Genomic DNA, 22,443 nt, shown 5'->3' with positions numbered 1-22,443 from the left:
GAATCGGAGCACGAAGAACAGGGCTGTTTCGCGTAAAACATAATGCTGTTAGTAAAGATGATTTACGAGAAAATTCTAAAACAATTTTGCATCGTTTGGATAAATAATCTCACAGTTATCACGCTCGACGTTCACCCACTATATTGTATTTGTCACAAGCTGTCATCAGTCAGTCAGTTGAAAACACAAACGATTCTCAATCTTCTCGTGGTTATCAATCAATACGGAACCATTATTGTTACCGCGGCGCTTGTAGCTCATGAATGAACGCAAAAATTCACACGTGCAATCCGTCGCACAAGCATATAATAATAACAATTGAGAAAGAGAGGGTCTTTCGTGAAAAAGAGAAAATATTTTGACCGAGCTTCAAGGTAAGATAACGTGCGACAACAGTCTCAATACGATTTACGATATGGTGAGGAAGAAATTTTGTCGACCTTGAATAATTCGTCGCGATTAGAATTGCACATTCATCGCAGCACGCGCTGCTTTCGTCGCAGGCGACAGACGCTCGCTTATCCGTTTCATTATCAGCGACTGCAAGATTTAAACGACAGATAGGCAGATAATATCCGCGCTAAGATCGGATATTAGTTGAAGTAGATTAAAATTTATGTTGTACATGCGAAAGTTCAGAAGGCTACAAAAAAATGATGTATTAAATAAATAATAATGTTATAAATGTATTATTATTATTGTGTTAAATATTAATAAACATTAATTAATTTAGTAACATTATTATTGACACAAATGAGTAATGCTCCTGTTTTAATAATAAAATTATTTTTGTTTTATTAATATATTCGTTTTGATCAATGTAGATTAACTTTTCGGTTTAATTTATTTTTTATATCTTTTTCTAATTCTAAAAATTAAGAAAAGATAATTTCTAATGAATATAAATTAAACCGAGATTAAAATTAATCTATATTGATAGACATGAACATAATACTGTTATTGTGAATAAACAAGATTTTTAATTAAACTGCTGTTGGCTAATACTGTTAAATACATCTTTTCTTCATAATTTTTTCTTTATAATTTTTTGAAACATAACATGCCTTGAATAAAAATTAAACTTTTTAATAATAATAATTATTTTTTTAATTAATGATCTCATTCTTGTTAACGGAAAATCAAATGCCGATACGGAAAAGTAACGATATGGAACCAACTGAGGATAAATTTATTCAGTGTTTCCGCGAGAGATTCGCTTCGTTGCAGAATGGATTATAATGTCTCTTTCTGTCTCGGTAGGTCTGTCTTCAAAATTTAATATCCCAAGACTTCAGAAATCCATTTAGTTTTCCTACTGCTCTTATCGACTAACGTGCAGCTATTATCAGAGGAAAAAGATAAAACCGTCATGATTACGGACCCTCCGGCGATTAGACATTCATTCTATTATATATACATGTTTCCTTTCGTAGAATCCATAGATATTTACACTTTCCAAATATAGTTTTACAAAGATAAGAAACATACAAATTTGAGATATTTGCAAGTATCACTATTTAACAACAAAAGAACAAGACATGCATCCTCTAAATTTTATTCCTCTATTTCGAGATTTTATTTTCTCGGATTAATATGGCGTCGTTAACTGTTCGATGGGTATATTTAGAATCGTTTCCGAATCGTTAGCATTCTTCTGTCGTAAGAGCATGCGAATTTTCCTCGGATTCAGTTGCCATATATCCTGTCTCCTAGCACGCGATGAATTTCGATTTCATCTATCTAGGTCTCAGCGATGTCGTCGTCATTATTTAAGGTGGTGATACTCCACTGCCTTTCTCATCGCTTTAAATAAGCTGTACATTGAATTCGAATGGTGATATGTTTTATCAGCCATATCCTTGAAGGCATCTATTACAGAAGACTTTTGATAAAAATAACAGATACGATACTTGCTTGTGAGAGAAAAGTAGAATCTCGAAATCTTTAGAACTTTCTAAAATACATTTTCTAAATCGTACTGTAAAAACATTATATGTAAAATTATAATAATTATGGAACTCACTATTAATTCGTTAAACGCAAATTGTAACATTGCATCAATATTTTAATTTTTTATTTAACAATATAAATGTAATATAACACATATTGTATACATAACAGTTACATTGTCGAGCATGAAATTATAACATTGATGTAATATGTTATTATTAGTTTATATTTAGCAAACAAAGTTATATATGTACGTAAGTAAAGTTACAACTATACAAATAAAATAATTTTTTATAGTAATTATAAAAAATTTGTAAAAATAAATTTACAATTAAAGTTAAATTTAAGTTAAGTTCATAAGTTTACATGATAATTCACAAATGAATAGTGTAATTTTTCTTAACCTACGTTATCGATGTACAAATGTAAAAATGCAAATTTAATTTATGTAACATTATCATTATAATATAATACGATGTGCCAAAGCAAAATGTTTTATTTTTTTTTAATTTATCAAAAGAAAGAAAAAACTTATTTTCTTCTTGAAAATTCACTTCAAAAATTTTACAGAAAATTATTCTGATAATTAAAGAAATGAACAATTGATTTTTGTAAAAATTTTTAATGAAACAATTTTAATTTAAAAAAATTTAAAAAGTATTAAAGTTGTCAAAATATCAAAATATATAATAATATTATATGTTTAAGAAAAAATGCAAGTCAAAACATTGCAATTAGCGAATAAAAATACCAATTGCATAATTATAAACTTACAACGTTTTAAGTTGTATTATCCTTTTTTTTCCGTAACAGCACTTTCCATGCCAAGTATTAGTATATAAGATAGTGAAGTCAACACTTATAATCAATTCATACAATAAAATTCTAACAATTTTATCACATATAACGTTTTGCCGTGGCAATATTATATTATAAAATGTACAATATCCTTATATGCAATATTATAAAAATTTATGAATTTATACAAAAGCTATAAAATATTATTATTGTGTGTAATTTTTTGTCTAAAATAAACATATATTTACACAATTAGAAATAAAAGCACTAATTTTTGTAAAAGAGTACAATTTTAAATGCTTCCACTATAAATTGTGTAATTTTTATACGCATATTATTTATATAATTTTACATACTTTTTTTTTTATATACTTTAGTGTGACTAAAGACACTTAAAAGATGAAAATTTCCATTTCAGATCTTTTTTCTGGTCTTTCAATTTGCATTGAGAATGCCATGCTGTTTAATTCGTTTTATTTTGAATCCTTTCTATTTAATTTCTCGCAAGATTATTATTAGATTCGGCAGCAAATCTTAATGAGTTCAGGGTTACGGGGCTTTCTAAATTTGGCGCTCATCTCAAACCTCTCGCATAACCGGTAACGCAAGTGACCCAGGGGAAACTTTTTTTCGAAGCGCGTATTTATCGCGCGTGTTAAACAGACACGAGCGATTCGCCCGCAGGTATAACGACAACGATAAAAGGCAAAACAGTAGCCTGGCGAATCGGTCGTGTTGAATAGTTATGCGCGTTAGTGTGATAAGCTCTTATCACCTGCACCTACCATTGCGCACTGCCTCTCCTTTTCTGTCCTCCTTCGTCGCATTGTCCCTTTCGAAACCTTATACGTACTGATTAGTAATTCCTCGCATTTATTTGACCCAATTGATAACAGCGTGGATTTGTACGACACCGATTCCTTAACTATGTTTCTCCATACACGTGGATGGAGAATACGTAATAAACGGTTCGCTTAATCTGTAACTGGAATATAGAGTCCTGATATCCCCGAGTTAATTTTTAATTACATTTTTTTAATTTTTTAGTAATGTAATAAATTGGAATTTTATAATAATTTGCGATTTTTTTTTTCAGTTTTTTTCAGTTTTTTATTTGATTCGTATAGGCTGATTATCGTACTATATTTATGCTGAGTTCAAATTGCTTAATTTTTTATATAGTTGAAAGTTAAAACTTCTAAAACTAATAACAAAGAACTGTAATAGGTCCCACATATTTCTTCAGCGTTATGAAAAATATGTGTCTCTGTTAATTTCCGAGCACACCGATACTTTGCTCACATTTAGCAAGATACGCTTCGTGTATATTGTAGCAAATATAATGTAAGTAACGTGATTATCAAGTTTGTTTTTATTATGCTTTTAAGTAAAACTCATGGAATTTCATGTTTTTATTTATACATGCATTTCTTAGAATAAGTTTATCAGCAAACTGATAAGACACTTATTGAAGAGATAATTATTGTAGCTTTTAATTATTCGAATTTGATTAATTAAATATTTTTTATACATACTATTAATTTCTATGTCGCATATTACGATTATGCCAATAAGTCTATATAAAAGAATTCTTAAACATGTTTTCCTTCTTATATTTACTTATTTGCATCATATTTATCGGACGATAATATATCGAATATCAAGTTAAATGTTAATGACAATGTTGAGAACGTCTGATAATTTAGACTTGTCCAAAGTTCTTCTTTTCGAAAAAAAGATAGCAAAAAATATCTATAAATTCAACAAAAATAAAGATAAAACAGCTAAAGAAAGATCGATCAAAATATTGAATACTACGTTATATATATATATATTATGTGACCGATAAAAAAGAGCTATTATATAATTAGTTTACATCCTTGACATACATATAATGTTGTATAATGAACTATTGATCTGAATACTGAGTGTAATTATACTAATTACTGATAAAGTTAGTTAGTTGGTTATATAAAAGCAGGGACTTCAACTCGGAATTCATAATTATATAAATGATTTTAAATTATATGTAAATTTCCTAGACTTCTCAAATACAAAACAAATGTATTTCAAATCTTTTTGAACGAGTCACCGCATGTATGTAGAACTGTATTCGAAATTGGATTGAAATCGATGTTTATATTCAACGTTTCGAATATCAAAGATGATTGAGGATACTCGTCGAAGATAATTTACAGATATCTTAAATTCAAATTCCTGGAATATAAAGTGGTCAAAACTTTTCCATGTCTAAAGTTTTTAATCTATTTACTTCTTCTATATTTTTTTCTCGTGTATTTCTGCAATAACTGGCAAGAACAATAATTGAAATTGATTCCGTGATTGGGCCTTTTGACTCTATCGCGAATATTGTGTCGCGATAGTTATTCGCTTTATTGGCCTCTCAGATTCGAATACTAATCGATGGAATGACATATCTCGAAGTCACAGGTACAGAGAGAATGGTCCTTTGCATTCGATTCGAATTATCGCCATTGATTGCTCTATTCTTAGGCGCAATAGTAGAAAGTAATAAATTCGTCGAACTAGCTCGTAGATAGCTCGTAGAACTGCAGCTCGTAATATCAAATATTACATATGTATTTAACGCAATTAAAAATTCTTTTGCTTGTGTTGCAATATGTAATTTACTGTTTTTGTTTTATCTTGAAATTAATCCTATCTTGTTTTATCATAAAAATTTACATAATGCCAGTCATTTTGTAAAAGAGAGCAAAGTTTACAAGCCTTGACATCGGTATGCAATGAGTAAGCAGCCAAATATTCTTTTTTCCTTTATCACGCGTAAAAATACTTTCGTCTTAGGTAATACCTTTTATCCTCTATTGTAATCTACCGAGCAGAAAACTACCTGTTGATCCTGTGGGTCACAGAGAGAACATTCCGACGGATTTACACCATGTTTCCCTCGAAGACGAGCAAAGACCGATCATGTAAGTAATTCCGAGCCATACGTGAGAATTTGTTCGAAATCCTGGGAGTAGTCGTAAATACGCCTCGCTAAGCATCAATTTCGCTTACGAAGTTACTCGGCCCATTCATCGAATACACACGCGATTCGTCTTTATATACTTTAACAAGATAGTTGTAAAAACAACATGGATTAATCGTACAAAAATGTACAAAACAAATTTTAATCAGTAATTATGTCTGAATATGTGATACAAAAAATATTATCCGATGTAGTGTTACAAATTTAGCTCGATTTATTCTATGAGATAGAAGGAAAAAGAATGAAGGAAGGTTTTTTGGACAAGCAACATAAACGTAAAAAAAATATAATAATTTTTTAACGTAAAATATTAAAATAATAACGCGACATTTCGACTGACTAAGAGTGCTTTCCATTTAATAGCGTAAATCGACATAAACATTATTCTGTCTTTCTTGACATTTAATGAGTAATAAAAAACAGAATGATACAAATTCAATTTTAAAAATATCACGTTGCATCCGATTTCCATAAAATTTAATTAGAATGTCGAAATTATTTAAATTAATTAAAATAATTAACGGTTGCAGGCACATTAGTCTTGCATTTGCGTGGTCTACTAATCGTTCGTATTTTCTGCTTTTGCAAAATTTCATTTGATGAAATTTCGTTTTTACGAAAGGAAGCTCGCTTGACGAATTCGTCGTCGTTGGAATTTGATCGATGCAAATTACTTTTGCAGCGATGTGCAAATTTTTCAAAATAAACAGCTCGGATTTACGTTATCCGATCCCATCGACGATTCTCGAGTAACCGAAGCTTTCTAGTTTCTCGACTTTTCTGAGAAGGTTCACGGCTACCTGTTAGGAAGGGATCTAGTTTTGAAACGAGTTGTATGACAGTACATCGCACAGGAGAGAGAGACCTGTCGCCGTCGCCGGCGTCGTTGTTCGTCGTCGACCATGGTGGGGAATAGACGAAGTGACGGGATGGTTCGGATGAAACTCGAGGACGTTCACCTTTTTTCGTGACTTCGACGAGGCCGATAGACGCCGTTGAACCCTTCTCTATCAGCTAGAATCCTGGACGATTGACCTATTCGTCTACAATAGAGAAGTCCGCCTTCGTGATTGGAAATAGCGATTACTACGGGTAGCCTAAATTCATTTTCAAGGAGGACGCCAATCGTATCATTTATATTCCTAAAATGTTTCCAAAATATAAAACTGTGTAATCTCAAATTCACAAACTTGTATTGTAATTTATGATATCAAATTATATTCAATTTGAATTATTTTTAATCATTTCTATATAGGTTATTAATTAAAACAATGGAGTTAAACAATTTAACTCAAGAAATGTATTTCAAGAAATAATTTTTTCTGCATTGAAGCGGAGCGACAAACATTAATACGCTCATAGGGAATTCATAAGTTGAATCAATTTAGATATCGACGCTTTTTAACATGCGAAGAAAGAACACTAATAACTGCAAATCTTTATAAACAGTTTGGAAATTCATCACGAGAGAGAGTATATAGTATGCCCGATGAATACAAAAATTTGTAATTGAGTAATTCCAAATTATATTTATTCAACATTTTCACATAAAAAAAAATGTAATCATATATTTATTCAAAATTTTGAGTTTTCAAAAAATATTTACTCACAAAAAACTATGAATACTTAACGAATATTCATATTCATTCAAACAAAATATAAACTGTTACTTCTAAATCGTTACTTCTTAACTATAATCGGTACTTTAATGACTTTAAATAAAAAAAATAAATTTTGTTTATTTTTGTCATTGTAATATTCAGATTTTATAAAGGAAATTTAGAAATTTTGAAAAATATTTTACAAAGATATACATTTTTTATTTATAAATCTATTTAATAGAGTGTCATACATATTTTGATGTAATTCCGGTTATATGACAGTAATGTTATAAATATTTTATAGGATATTTTGGGCGCGACGTTCATTATGGTCTGTGGACATTAAATTTCAAGATATATCATTTATTCTCAATAAAAATGTCTTTGTTTAATCTATAGATTAAACAAGAACGCCCATCGTATAAGTCGTAGACTAAGCGTACGGTATAATCGTAGCCATTGTTTTTATAGATTTCTGTTTTCTCTTGTAGACTTGCAAACTATGTGCAGATAATACAGAGTAAAAGTGAATACGAAATGAAAATATTCGTAATAATATTTAAAAAATATTCATTCAAATGGAATGAAAAAATATTTATTCGTTTCTTAACGAATAAAAAAAAATATATTTGAATGAGTATTTTCATTCATTTTTTATTCAATTATTCGAACATTAGGTGTATTCATCGGACACACTGAGAGAGAAAGAGAGAGAACGTCACAGAGAAAGAGAGATCCAGTTACAGATGGTTCCGCTATGTAATGATAATAACATTGGGAAAATATTTGTGTTTGCCTCCGATCTTATTGATATTCTATACGTTCGAGTTTTGATTACTATTGCATTACCATAATTAGATATTCGGCTGATGCATGCCGTTGACCTTCCCGCGATGTTTTTGAGTCTTCACACCGCGATATCGCGAATTTCTGCGTTGCGGCTTTCTGGCATAAGCAGTTTCGTGATCGCGAAACGAATCGAGTTGTTTTATGGGTGCGATATGAATACCGTGCATGAACGTTACGCTGTATGTAGTACATAACAAAAACTCAGATCGCACCTTTTACGACTGTGTTTTCATCGGAGATTTAATTTATCGTGAACTGTTATCGCCTTTTTTTATTAGTAATTTACGCTCGTATCCGTCGACTATAACACGACAGAAGTGCACAGATGTGCTGGACAATGTCGTTTCTTTTAAAATAACGGTTTACAATTCTCACGTCGATTGCCAGATTACCGCTCCAATCATCTCGCACACTTGCATCCGTATAATTATCGATACAGAAGAAACATTTTTATTTGCGCTTTATTAATTCTCTGGTGCCAAAATTTGTAACTAATATAGGATGCTTTCCAATTGCTTAACACATTTTAACACAAACGTATACAAAAATGCACAAAGTGTAGCATTGTGCACAGTTTTGATCCATTTCGGATAGAATTAGATCAAATGTTGCTTTTTCCGCCTGCCTGTATGTACTGAATAAAAAAAAAAAGCAAAAGTGCTGGCTACTGAACGTCCTCCAACGGTATCTCTTTATAGCCGCCGCAGTTAGTAACATGTAATTGTCACTAGAAAACAAACTTACGATTAGTAGCCTTCGGACAGAATATGGATGTGTAATGTTATTATACTAATGTTATGTCGACAATTACGGCAATTGGAGCGCAACTTGTGTTGCCGTGTGCACGAAAGTGTCTAGTGATTTTATAGTTGGAAAGCACCCACAATTACTAACACAGGGGCTGTAAGAGAGCTCTTTAATTTATATTAATTAAAAGTCACTAATTAATTTTAAAGAATCAAAATAGCATAATTTATACACGAAAGAAACAATTTTGCAAAGAATCTAAAAATTTAGCCAGATACAGATCTGAAAATACATATAATTTCGTTGGACTCTTCTATTTACGTTTAATCTGAAACTCATGATGAGTAATATTATAAAAACTTTTGATATTCCAACAATCAAGCGTCTTGCAGAATTATTTATTATCTAATAAAATTATTTCAGATTTAGCTAAATTTTTTTATATTTCAGCAAAATCGTTCTCTCCGTGTATGCGATTCCAATGGACTCATCGTCATGTCGAGAAGGTTAATATAACTGTGACAATACAGACGTACATGAAAATTCTCGCATCAGATAATTCGGAGAAAAATGATTAAACGCAACCCTCACGTCTCGTACGATTCTCGATTCCACGCAAACGAGCGATTACAAGTCACGCGTGCTTAAGCGGCATAGAAACGGCGCGAAATTTTATTTCACGTTACATACACAATATGCTTTTACGGTCCCCTCTTCTCATTCATATGTATCGCAGCTTTTGAAACCCCGCTCGAACATGCCACTGCAATTCTCTCCGGTGCATTACCCACGAGTGCGTCTCCGTCTGTATGCGCCTTCAATGCACTGGCGCACAATTGCTTTTCGACCCGTGCACCGTGTATCGGAGTTTAGCGTCGAACCGACAAGTGGAAAGGTCAGTTCTGTTAATAATCGGCATAACTTTGCGGCCGCGCCGTCTTTATCGCAGGTCCATTACGTTCGTCTGATGAAAATCGTCCAACTGATTGGGAATAGAGATTAAGAAGACTTAGAGAGAGAAAGGTCGATGATGCATGAGACTTTAAAGATATCTTGACTATGCAATATTGGCTAAAAGTATCAACCGAAGAATTAAACAAAAAAGCAACAAGAGAATCTTACTCAAATGTATAATAACAGAGCAATCTAGAAAATTTTCAAATTTTTATAGTAATGCTTTGAGAAGTGATACATACATTCTTAAAATTTAATTTGCTTGAGATCGAGACGAAAAAAATATCTTTCGCTTTACTCGCATTAATTCATACGTCTAATTCAAAATAGAGAAACAGTGCAAGAAAGTGTGACTAAAACGCGAATGAACGGACACGCTCCTTATTATCTTCTCAATTAATTAATTGCATTATTTAATAACGCAGTAATAACATGCGTAATAACGAAGAGGCATATAATAATAATTGTTCTTGAAAAAATGAGCAATCGGAATAATTACGCTAGGCTTCGGACGCGATTTCTCGTGGACAGCTGAAACGACAAAATATTGTAATAATGCCGCGGTAGCGAAATAACTCGTCGCGAAAATTATCGAGCCCGGACCCCCGGGCTCGATCCACTTCCCGTGTTGCGCCGCAGTTAGTTAATATCAATCGCTACGTTGCAATTTGGCGGAGAAATTCAATCGGAATTCCTATCCCGGAGGGAGGACACAGAAGCGCCGCGCCGGCCCTCTAATCTCTAGATCTCTAGAGGAAATATCATAATATTGGGAAAGTATGCCAGTAATTGCGACACGAAAAACCGACGATTAATTATTTATTTAATTTACTAATTATCATTCTTCCGTATCTGTATATAACTTGTTTGTAAATCCAACGTAAAAACTAATCGATCAGAAATTCTTCAATCTCAAAGTTGTTAACTTTATTGACGAAAAATTGAGTTAAATGTTCAATATACACACCTCACGTTTTTATTTCGAGCTATGAAAATAAGTTAACATAGAAATCAATTTTTATCTTAGAAATATTTATTTTCAATTTTTATCTTAGAAATATTTATTTTTAATATTTATTTTAAAAATTGATTATTTATTGGACTGACAATGGGAATTAAGCAATTTCCTCAAAAAGATTTATATATTTACTATTATGTGAATCCGATACAAGGAAATAACATCGATAAAAATATAATTCTACTCGCAGTAGAATTGTATGATAAAAATAATATATAATGTTGAAAAGGTCATAGTCTTTTTATTATCCAGAGGAAACCGCTAAATATACATCGATACGAGGAAACTCACATATATTAATTTATCATTATACGAATAAATTTATTACGATAATTCACATGAGCGATTGCGAATATATATATATTTTGTGTGTGTGTGTGTGTGTGTGTGTGTGTGTATCTCTAAAGTTTGCAGAGACATACACGGAAAATTGAGTGATAGCGAATGATAAGACGCGCATTTAAAGCTATGGACGATCGCAAAAAGGGATGCACGTGTATCCTCCGCCATATCTCCAAAAAGACAACGAGAAGGATTGCCCGTTACGGACATGCTTCCGCCGGAAGTGAGACGTGGAAGGATGGGAGATAAGTGTTGGGACCGCGCGACCAGAGCATAACGGAGTGCTACGACGAAGGGCAAAAGGACGAAAAGAAAGAGCGAGAGAAGGATAGAGGGAACAGGAAAAGGAAGAGTGGTGTCGTGACCTTGCGAATCGAGTTCCGCATTGCTGCACCCAGCAGATTTTTATGGAGCCACCGTTATAAATGTGGGATATTTCAAAGATCAATAATAAGCCATTAGTCAAATGAGCTTTTAATCAGTACGACTGAACGCAAAAACAAAATTTTAATTTTACTCGAATAAAATGATTTTTTTTAGACTAAACACGCGGTAAATTTCTCGGATTTTTTAAAATTGTTACTGGTAGGCGAAGAATTATTATACAAGTATAATACTGGAGATGTTGACCGGTAATGATAAACCTTTGCGAGAAAAGTTTTATGCAATGGAAACAAGAGAAATGATAGAGGAAAACGAAGATGACTGAGGTTTGAGTTCCGGGTTGTTGGTTACTAATGGTTCCATTGTAACTAATTACCTACTTGCGGGAAATTGCTACATTCCCATCTAAATTAGGGGGACCACAGTGTATATAACGAAGAAAAGAGTAGAAAAATGGAGACAAAGGCAACTGGAAGAATGAATGGAGTGAGAAATATAGAAATAAAAACGTAATTTTATAAAATTCAATCAAAAATTATTGCTTTTAAATTAATTTCCAAAAATAAATAGCACCGCGCGTAAAATGCAACATTACAAATTACTTCAAACGTATCCCGCTTCTGACATCGATAAATTATTCATTATCGTTCAACCGTTAAACGTTATACGACAAGCGATCAGACAAGCGTCGCGTCGTTTAAATCATTGTTTAAATATTATTTCACAGCCGGATTTACAGAGCAAACCGTGCATAACGGGGAAGTCCACGACTAAAGGAAAACCATATATATCAACTGTGCGAGAGAGCAGCAAAGCGAGAAGCTGAATAGCTGGTAGCAACAGCGTCGTTAGCGCAACACGAAAAGATTTGTCTTGACCTTGGGACCAGGTTCCGCATTGCTGGATCGCACCCGGTTAGGGGTCCCCGAAGATCGCAGAAGGAGACGAAGTCGTTGCTACCAGCTACATCATGGACTCGCGCGGGTAATGGCCGACCTTCAACTTGACCGCTCAACTTGAGCGCCCTTCTCCTTCGCTTAGAGTGTGCTCGTGGAACACTCGCGTATAATTTTAGAAGCACGCGGGGTCCTTGACACCTCGCCTCAAGACGGGCGGCAACCATTGACAACCGCGAACGCCCCTCCCTTGTCCATTGACTCACGTCACGTTACTTTTGCGATGAAATTTCACATAGGATCTATTTTTGCTCGGATCGTTTTTCTTCACTTGCTCGACTCGTCAATTGTCCAATCGGTAACAAATCTTTACCTCCATTTCTACTTGTGTAAATTAATTTTAATCTTGATTTGATCTTTATACCTTTACATCTTTTTTTTTTAGTTTGAAGAAATAGAGAAAGATAACGAGTGAGTTAAATCAAGATTAAAGTTAATCTACTTGGTTTAGCAGAAATAAACGTCAAAGAATCAAGTGAATCTCGATGACAATACAAAGATACAATAAAAAAATAAAATAAAATACTTGTATCAAATAAATTCTTTCTTAATATTTACAATAGTTTTTTTATTCAGAGAAGATCTAGTGATAAGCATCAACGATGCTGGCATTGTTGGTAACAATTATACAAGTTTTAAAATAAAGTTGTAAAATTAATATATTATATAGTTGAATAAACTTTTTAATAGTCATATATTGCAACTAAAACTGAATAGGGGAGAACTAATAAGTTTTCGTAATCCTTGTAATTTGGATTTAATTGCAAAAACACAATTTATTTAACTATATACATTAATTTACATATAAAACTGGTGTAATTATCACGTATGTAGTTGTCACTATTATGTTATTAAAAACTGCTTCTTTTTTTAATGGAAGAGATTTTATAATAATGGCAATTAGCTTGCAAATAAACTAATTAATTATTGTTTATTAGATTTTTTGATAAATAAATTCCCAAGGAAAAATCTAATAGGTTAATAATAAATAATTAATTTGTTTGTCTGCACATGTCATTTAGAAGTTAATAATCATTTTTTTATTTTTCTATCGCCGTACATATGAAATGTTACATTTTTTCCATTATAGAATTTAAAAAGATATATTTAATTATTTTAAAATTATTTTAAAATTTGCAATAAATTCTTTACAGATTTAAAATGTTAGTAGCATCAAAAGTTGACGATCAACTTTAATTTATGAGATTATTATGATTTTAGATTGATTGTATTGCAAGTTTGAAAATAATTGGTATGCAGTCATATGTCGATCTGATTGTGAGATAAATATATTTAAAAAAAAATATATATATATATGGAAATATTATTATCCAATATCTAACGTTGACTGTAATTAGCGCTTCTCTTATTTGTGTTAGTTAATTAGATTCTATCCTCTAAGATTTTTTTTCCAATTAAAAAGATATTTTAACGTTTAAATTCTTGTTCATATTACAGATACTCAATCCAGATATCTTACTGAACACCAAAGAGGAGGAATGGAACAATATCTTGAACTTCAGACACAACGTAATTCTGAGAGACCGTCTAATGACGGACGCAGCTCTTGGTGGACCACGGCCGATAAAATCCGAACATAGTTATAGCCTTTTAACTTCCAGTCCCCCTCCGAGTCCAGCAACGCCAGGAGCTAATCCACATACGCCCAATTCAGGTTCCGGCGCGGTCGGTTCTACTGCAGTGACTACCAATTCCTCCATCGATTTCGCCAATCTGGATCATAAATCTCTCGATATCCGTGACAGAATCGATGGTAAGAAAATAATACAGATTTTTAAAAAAACAGATAAATTTATCGTGCGACGTTCTCAAATTCTTCATTATTTTTTTCTTTAAAATTGTTAGCTAAAAGATAAGAAAGGGGATGTGAAAAATTATCACTAAGAATGTTGTTTCAGATATGGAAGAAGAATGTTTTCCGACTATTTCGATAAGCAACACTTCGAACCGCGTCGAATCGTCGTCGTCGTCAACGTCGCCATTGACGTCGCCATCTACCTCGAATATAATTCTCAAGAGAAACAACCTAGTACCTGAAGATAATGAATGTCCTGAAATCAAAGGCGAACCTATCAGCGCCCCGGCAAGTCCCTGCGCACCTTGTCAACCGAATTGCGATATGATGGACGATAAAAGCACGATAACAATGGTATCGCCGCAAAGCCTTCATTTCGCCAAAACCCATCTCTCACACACGAGTGACAGCGAAGAGGATGACGAGGAGTACTATCAGGTATCTCAACTTAAATCAATATTATACCATGTAAATCATTTTCGACGATAACATACTTTGTTAGTATAGGTTTATCCATCAATAAATTATCTACATTTTATATTATTATTTATCCTAACAGTAAAAAATATTTTTCATTTTGAAAAAATTTTTGTGTTGAATTTTTAACAGTGTTCATTCAACATTAGGTAATCGGAACGTATATGACCTACCTACTTTATTTATATGACTTAAGCTTTACTATTTTTTATAATTTTTTGCTAAGTCCAAAATTGAAAACATAGTCAGATTCAAAAAAAGGAAATATTTCTGAACTTTAAAAAAAGATTTGAGACATTTTCAAATATTTACAGGGATACAATGAAGATTTTAAGAAAAAATACCATTTAAATCATATTGGGATTTTAAGAAAAAGTAGCATTTAGGATTATATTGGATTATATATGTATATATATATATATTTTTTTTTTAATTCTAAGAACTAGAAAAAGATAAATGGTAAATCAAATCAAGATAATTATCTTATTTTACATTGATGGAACTTGACCAAGCTAATGCTATCTATTGAATTCACTGTATAATTACAAAAACAGCAAATAAGGTTACTAGGCCATATATAAGATTCAATTATCTTAATATGATTATATTATTTGAATGTTTAATTGGTATTTAATATTTTTTAACTAAAATAACGCATTTTATGAATAAGTGAATAAATGATAGGTATGAAAATAATATATAGTTTTAAGTTAGTTTAAGTTGAATTCTAAAATAAAAATGAAAGTATATGTGTGCGAGTTAATTTAACATCATAAATGTTAATTTTACTGAAGATATATGCTTTCATAATTTATTAAATATATCAAAGTGTTACATTTACATGTTAATTTTTATATAATGTCTGTGTTACCTTCTAACATTCGGGTGGACTATTTAGGATACGTGAAATGCGTTAATATAACATATTAGGTGTACAAATAAGTTTCCGCCGTTTGACAAAAAATAGCGCCACTAGCAAGCTATGGTTAAAATTGTCTGATGTAAAACATTATATCGTAAGATTGGACATCTGTCAACAACATAATCTTGAAATACTAGCGATTTTGTATCAGCATCATATATTTTTTTTTTGTGCGAAAATGCCAAGTTTTGAGCCGAATAAGCATCATTTGCGGGAACTTTTGATTTACTTCTTTAATTTGAAGAAATCTGCAGCTGAGGCTCATCGATTGCTTGTAGAAGCATATGGTGAGGCTGCCTTAAATGAGAGAAGTTGTGAATGGTTTCAAAAATTTCAAAAATTTAAGAACGGTGAATTTGACGTCGAAGACAAAGAACGCAGCGGAAGGCCGAAAGTGTACGAAGACGCGGAATTGGAAGCATTATTGAATGAAGATTCGTGCCAAACGCAAAAAGAATTTGCACTTACATTAGGAGCGACTCAACAAGCAATTTCACATCGTTTGAAATCATTGGGAATGATTCAAAAGCAAGGGAATTGGGGTCTATATGAACTGAAGCCGAGAAACGTTGAACGCCGATTTTCCATATGTGAAATGCTGCTTGTCAGGTATAAATGAAAGGGTTTTTTACATCGTATAGTCACTGGTGATGAAAAATGGATTCACTACGATAAAAGAAGAGGAAATCATGGGGATCACCTGGCCATGCTTCAACATCGACAGCCAAGCCGAATATTCATGGAAAAAAACTCATGTTGTGTATTTAGTGGGATCAGCTTGTCGTGTATTATGAGTTGCTCAAACCGAACAAAACCGTTACTGGGGCTTTCTACCGAACACAATTGATAAGATTGAGCCGAGCACTCAAGGAAACACGCGCCCACTACTACTCCAGGCATGACAAAATTATTCTCCTGCATGATAATGCTCGACCACATGTTGCGGCGCCGGTCAAACCTACATGGAAACACTCAATTGGGAAGTTCTACCCCACCGCCGTATTCACCAGACATTGCCCCTTCCGATTACCATCTATTTCGATCGATGGCGCATGGCCTGTCTGAGCAGCACTTCACATCATATGAAGATATCAAAAATTGGATCGATAATTGGATAGCCTCAAAAGATGAAGCGTTCTTCCAACGCGATATCCGTATGCTACAAGAAAGATGGGAAAAAGTAGTGACTAGCGATAGACAATACTTTCAATAAAACATTATGTATCGTTCTTTCACAATAAATGCTTAATTTTTGATTAAAAACAGCGGAAACTTATTTGTACACCTAATAGATTTTGTAATTGTATGCTCAAAAATATAATAATACTTGTAGAAAGGAGTAAAAATTGTAATTTGAATTTAAATATTTTACTTATAAGCAAATGCGAGCAAAATTGATGATATTCACACGCTTATTATTTTAATATATCGATTCCATTAACATGTTGTCGTTATCGTCGTTGTCACTTGCTTCCAATTTCCAGAATATGGAAATTGAGGAATACGATGTGGTCTGTAAAGGGAAGGAAGCGACCTTACATGCGTCGAGACAGGGATTGCCGCCGACGCCACCCAGTAGCGCAAGCTCTGACAGCGAAGGTACTGCTTCGGCTTCCTGTTCGCCGGAACGCCGAGATTCTCAGACTTGTACACAGAATCTCAGGGGTTTACTGGCACCGAGGCTTTACGTCACCAACAGCACTCATACTACCAGACAACCCATTCATACGCCTTTGATTTCCTGTCAACCGGTAAGACACACTCGTGAAGAGTTAACGTGATTTCTGATGAGTTATTGTTAAGCGGGTTGAGGCGTGACCCATGTTAGATTATAAATAAATAACATAGCATTAAGAAGGGAAAACGAGAATCTTGAAGAAAATTTGCTCTTGATATTCAGTTATGTAGAAGAAAGGAATTTCATGAAGAAATTTCATTATTCTTCTGCTATCAATATGGAAATGTTTTACGCGAAAACTATAAGTAATTTACGTTAAAAAAAATCATTTATAATAATTAAATGCAGTTCTTATCTTCTTCTTATATTTTTTATATATACTTATGTTAATTTTACTATTAAATAATTTTGTTAAATAACTTACAGGATACATATACATATTTTTAAATATTTTTGTTTAATATTCTAGTTCTGATGCATCGTATTTCACGTACTCTACTATATTCCATATTTACATTATTAATACATAAACTATATATATATACAAAATCGCGTACCGTTAGTCAACAAAATGATTTGCATTAACAAACTCAAAATTTCTTTTATGGATGAGTTTCACATGTTTCACGTTTTATTATTGTCTCCGTTTATTCTTGTCTCTGCATGGTGATCCATTACTGCTGTTATATTTATTGATCCAATGTATAGTGTGATGCACTTACATACGATTGACATTACAGAAAGGATCTACGGGATTGTTAACATTGACGGAAGAAGAGAAGAGAACTTTGATAGCCGAAGGATATCCCGTGCCCACGAAGCTTCCACTAACGAAGCAAGAGGAGAAATCTTTAAAGAAAATACGAAGAAAAATTAAAAATAAGGCACGTATAATAGGATCTCGAATACTCCAATTTTCTCAAACATTATCCAAGCTAATACGAAGTTATAAATGTGATGAAAATACTGATTTTCGTGCGTGTATTTTTTACAGATATCAGCGCAGGAATCGCGAAGAAAGAAGAAAGAATATATGGACGGTTTAGAGAGGCGGGTTACCATATTGACGAATGAGAATTCTTCTTACAGGGACAGACTAAATTCTCTAGAAGATACGAATCGTGAGCTAGTGAAGGAGTTACAACGTCTTCAGGCCTTGCTGCAGCTACAACAATAGATTTATTCATTTCTATCTAGAATAGCTTAAATTTATTTGATGTCATTAAAATTTTATTTTTAAGAAGACTTAACGTTAATTGACGTTAAGTCTTCTTAAAAATAAAATTTTAATGACATCAAATAAATGTAAGCTATTAGTATAATTATTAATTATTTAAGTATAATTGTTCTCCCTAAAAATGAATATTTGATCTGAATATTGCAACGATTTGCGATAACGCATGAAACAATTTCATATTATTACGGAGATTATAAAGTTTTGAAAAATATTTTAGATTTTCAGATCTTTTACAGATACTATGTACTAATATAGATTTATCTATAATTGTCAAATTGCTCTTTCATACAAAAATTTTAATCCTTACAATTGTTATGAGATAATGAAAATGGTGTATTTTTCTTGCTAAGTCACAGATCAGAGTTAAAAAGAGATATATTTTTAGGGATTAGTGCAATTTCTTTACATTCCTAGAATGTCTTCCTCACATATAAAATGCAACGAAGTATCTTGCAGCGATTGAAAATTTATGAATCTTAAATGCTGCAAACTGCTTCAATTTCTTTAATAACAAGATTTTACGCCAACATAATAGTAAGTTGTTATATTCTTCTCTAAATATTTTTGCAACATATTTTTACCAGGAGTGCCTTCACGGATTTATTTCTATATTTCTTCCAGCTTTGCATACCGGAAAACGTATAGAAGGTTAATTTCTTGCAATTATAAAAAAAATATTTGACTTGAACTTTTTAATTTTAATAAAATAGAAATATTTCAGAAATATAGGATTCGAATGTTCCATCCGCAATGCCTGTTGCGTGTTGTGGAAAATAGTTGCCGGCTATTGCTAAACTCGATGCAACGATAATTTTTGAATAGACGTCCAGGTGTAAAATTAATTTAATTATTCCCTATATTTGTGCTTCGAAAACGGTGACAACGTCTTTAAATGGATCCGTTTAGAATCCGAAAAAAGTACATTTGGTGTCTATAATAGCGTATTATATATCGGTACTATAATCTTTGACTAGTTTTGTCATTTGATTCGCCCATATATAAAAAAAATACATATATATATATAATATATGACATATTTTATAGGTAAAAAAAGAGAAAGTACGATTATTATTATTATTATTATTATTATTATGTAGTTCGATGCAATCGAAGTTATTATGTTTGCATTTTACAAGATGATATTCAATTATTGTATGTACAATAAGATTATCATATAGATCGAATTGGAAACAATTGCGTCGAATCGACGGTATACTATTTTTTAGGGCACTAACGCTAAAACAGGTGTTGGAGTAAGGCTCTAAGATTACCGACGCATTAATTCATTTCGTTTTAATTTGAAACGCGAAGTAGAAACATTTGTAGAATATAAGTTTACGAATGTAGAACATTTGATTTGTTCACGAAGAATCATCTATAATTCGCCATTGCATTTGCAAGCCAATGAAAATAAATTTTATTCGAACGGCGAGCTCTAGCTTCATTCTTCTTGACTTATATCGTTATATAGATAAATATATATATATATATATATATATATATATATATGATCGCATTCTAAAAAATTGTAGAGCAAAGTGGTACAATTTCAAACATGATACAATTCTGAAACGAAAAGTAAGATTTAAATCCAACTTTCAAGATTTTGTTTTTCCTGTTTGGTGGTACCCTTTAGAATCCTCTACACAATGAGATCAGAGTTACCAAACTTAAATCTTGAAATTGAATCAAATCTTATTTCATTCAGAATTTTATCATATTCAAAATTATTTAAACTTTACTCTATAGAATATTGTTGGTTTCTTGATCTTCTCAAATATGACGCTGTATTATTTGTGCTGTAAGCAAAACTTCAAGCTAATTGCTATTAAATGTCATTGGCATCACATGCCAACCAAAATGACTTTTAATTGTCTTCTTCGCAATTTTGTTTCACGATTAGAGTAGGAAATCATGATAGCATGAGAAATGTCGTTATCGCACAATAATGACGACAAACTTCTCGATTGCTTACCACATAAAACTCGTGGAAAGGGACCAATGCATGCAAGATGAGAAGACTTTTTTCTTCTCCTTCTCCCTTCCTTTTCGCTTCACGTAATTGCCAAATAAATAATAGTGTTTAATGTCGTATCGCGTGTCCAGGAGGTAGTACTTGTATTAAATGGTCACACATCCCTCGCATAAATATTTATAGAACTAGCTATCATCAATATTATTTAAATACGAAATATGCATTTTGATCGGCCGATTAATAATTTTTTTATCCTGTAAATCTAATACTGCAATATATTGTAAATAATATATAGCATGGCTATACGAAATTTTCATATTTATTCTTGAGATTTATACATATTATATTTAATTAACAAAAATAAATTATTATATAACCAGAGCTTCGGTAAATTAAAATCAATTTTTAATTCATCAAAGAAAGCTTTTATTGCTAATTTCTCTTTTTCTCTTCTAAGTCATGCTGTATATATGAAAGCGCGTAATTTAAAAAAAAATTGAATTTCAAAATAATTATTTTCAAATGAATTATTTTTAGAGTTTTTGTAAAAATTGATGAAAAGACCTGTTGAAGATATATTAGAAAAACATCAATGAAAAAGTCAATAAATGTAACAAATGAGAGTAATCGATTGACGTACATAAGAGTGTGAAAGAACTTCCGATATATTTCGTGGATTCTACAAGCACTGATTGGCTAAGAATTTTTATTCTTTTATTTACGTACACATAAAACTCACACACATGATTTTTAATTATCACATTCACGCGTGATAAAGAAATAATTACATGTCTGTACAAAGCAGCAGAGTAATGATTTTTGTGAAAACAAAAGAGTTTAATATATTCTATGAGAAAGTTTTATAGATAATTATAGTACATATATACATTTATTATATATTATAAATGATTATATTTTACGACAAATTACAGAAACGTTTGACAACGAAGGAAGTCGCATGGTTTTCTGTTAAAATATACAAATTAATAATTATATTACTGTTCTTGTTATCATGATGTATTATTTGTTTCTCATATGCGATGCGAGCGTTCATGCATCTTTGTAGCATGTGCTTCACGTATATATTTATCCAGCGAAAGAAAGAGAGAGAGAGAGAGAGAGAGAGAGAGAGAGAGAGAGAGAGAGAGTCTCCACACACACACACACACACACACACACACACACACACACACACACACACACACACACACACATATTTTAACAAAGATAACATGAATATAAATACATATTAGACGCATATCGAATTTACGTGGAAGTGTCTATATTATAAAATGCGGTGCTGCATCTTCGAATGTGGATGTTGTCCGACAATAAAAAATAAATCTTTGTAAATCAGCATCAAACGTTTTATTTAATTTACAAATTCGCACTATTATGGGTATGGTCAACGTGATGTTACAAACGCTTTGAAGCGTTTTTTAATTGATCAGTTTGCAAAATACTTTCTTCTAATTGGTCCATCAAACACTTCAAAGCATTTGTAGCGAGTCTTTGACACAGCCTATATGCTATGCACAGTCGAAATTATTTTTTTTTTATAAAAATGACTATTTTTATTTATTTTTCCTTTGAATTTAAAGGCAAAAGATTTGTCGTTTTACGAAATGTTACATTTCATATTTAAAAATATATCCAAACAAATTTTCATATCTGCATGAATGTATACATAACGTATAAGATATCTGTAAGAGACTCAATCAATCAG

General features: G+C 31.9%; 1 protein-coding gene and 1 long non-coding RNA gene across 3 annotated transcripts in view; one reads left to right on the top strand and one right to left on the bottom strand.

The window, feature by feature from the left end:
* Window positions 1-22,081, top strand: part of CrebA (Cyclic-AMP response element binding protein A) — a 39,835-nt gene extending 17,754 nt beyond the window's left edge. The window contains exons 1-6 of one of the 2 annotated variants that reach the window (XM_011069407.2): window positions 9,633-9,853; window positions 14,071-14,386; window positions 14,532-14,866; window positions 17,312-17,578; window positions 18,246-18,389; window positions 18,500-22,081. In XM_011069407.2, coding sequence (XP_011067709.1) covers window positions 9,716-9,853; window positions 14,071-14,386; window positions 14,532-14,866; window positions 17,312-17,578; window positions 18,246-18,389; window positions 18,500-18,682 — 1,383 coding nt within the window. In that variant the 5' untranslated portion in view covers window positions 9,633-9,715 and the 3' untranslated portion in view covers window positions 18,683-22,081. Of the gene's footprint in view, window positions 1-9,632; window positions 9,854-14,070; window positions 14,387-14,531; window positions 14,867-17,311; window positions 17,579-18,245; window positions 18,390-18,499 lie in introns of those variants that run through there. The other variant, XM_011069408.2, reaches the window with a different exon arrangement.
* On the bottom strand, window positions 3,832-8,300 carry LOC147909332 (uncharacterized). The gene is made up of 2 exons (XR_015545283.1): window positions 8,212-8,300; window positions 3,832-6,804 (listed from the first exon to the last, which is right to left on the bottom strand). It is a non-coding gene; the product is annotated as an uncharacterized LOC147909332 (long non-coding RNA).
* Window positions 22,082-22,443: the final 362 nt, after the last annotated feature.

The sequence above is a fragment of the Acromyrmex echinatior genome, chromosome 6 (genome assembly GCF_024713525.1).
Source record: "Acromyrmex echinatior isolate Ae372 chromosome 6, ASM2471352v2, whole genome shotgun sequence".
Lineage (NCBI taxonomy): Eukaryota > Metazoa > Arthropoda > Insecta > Hymenoptera > Formicidae > Acromyrmex > Acromyrmex echinatior.
Note: the sequence above shows the minus strand (reverse complement) of the source record. Positions and strands in the feature narration are given on the sequence as shown.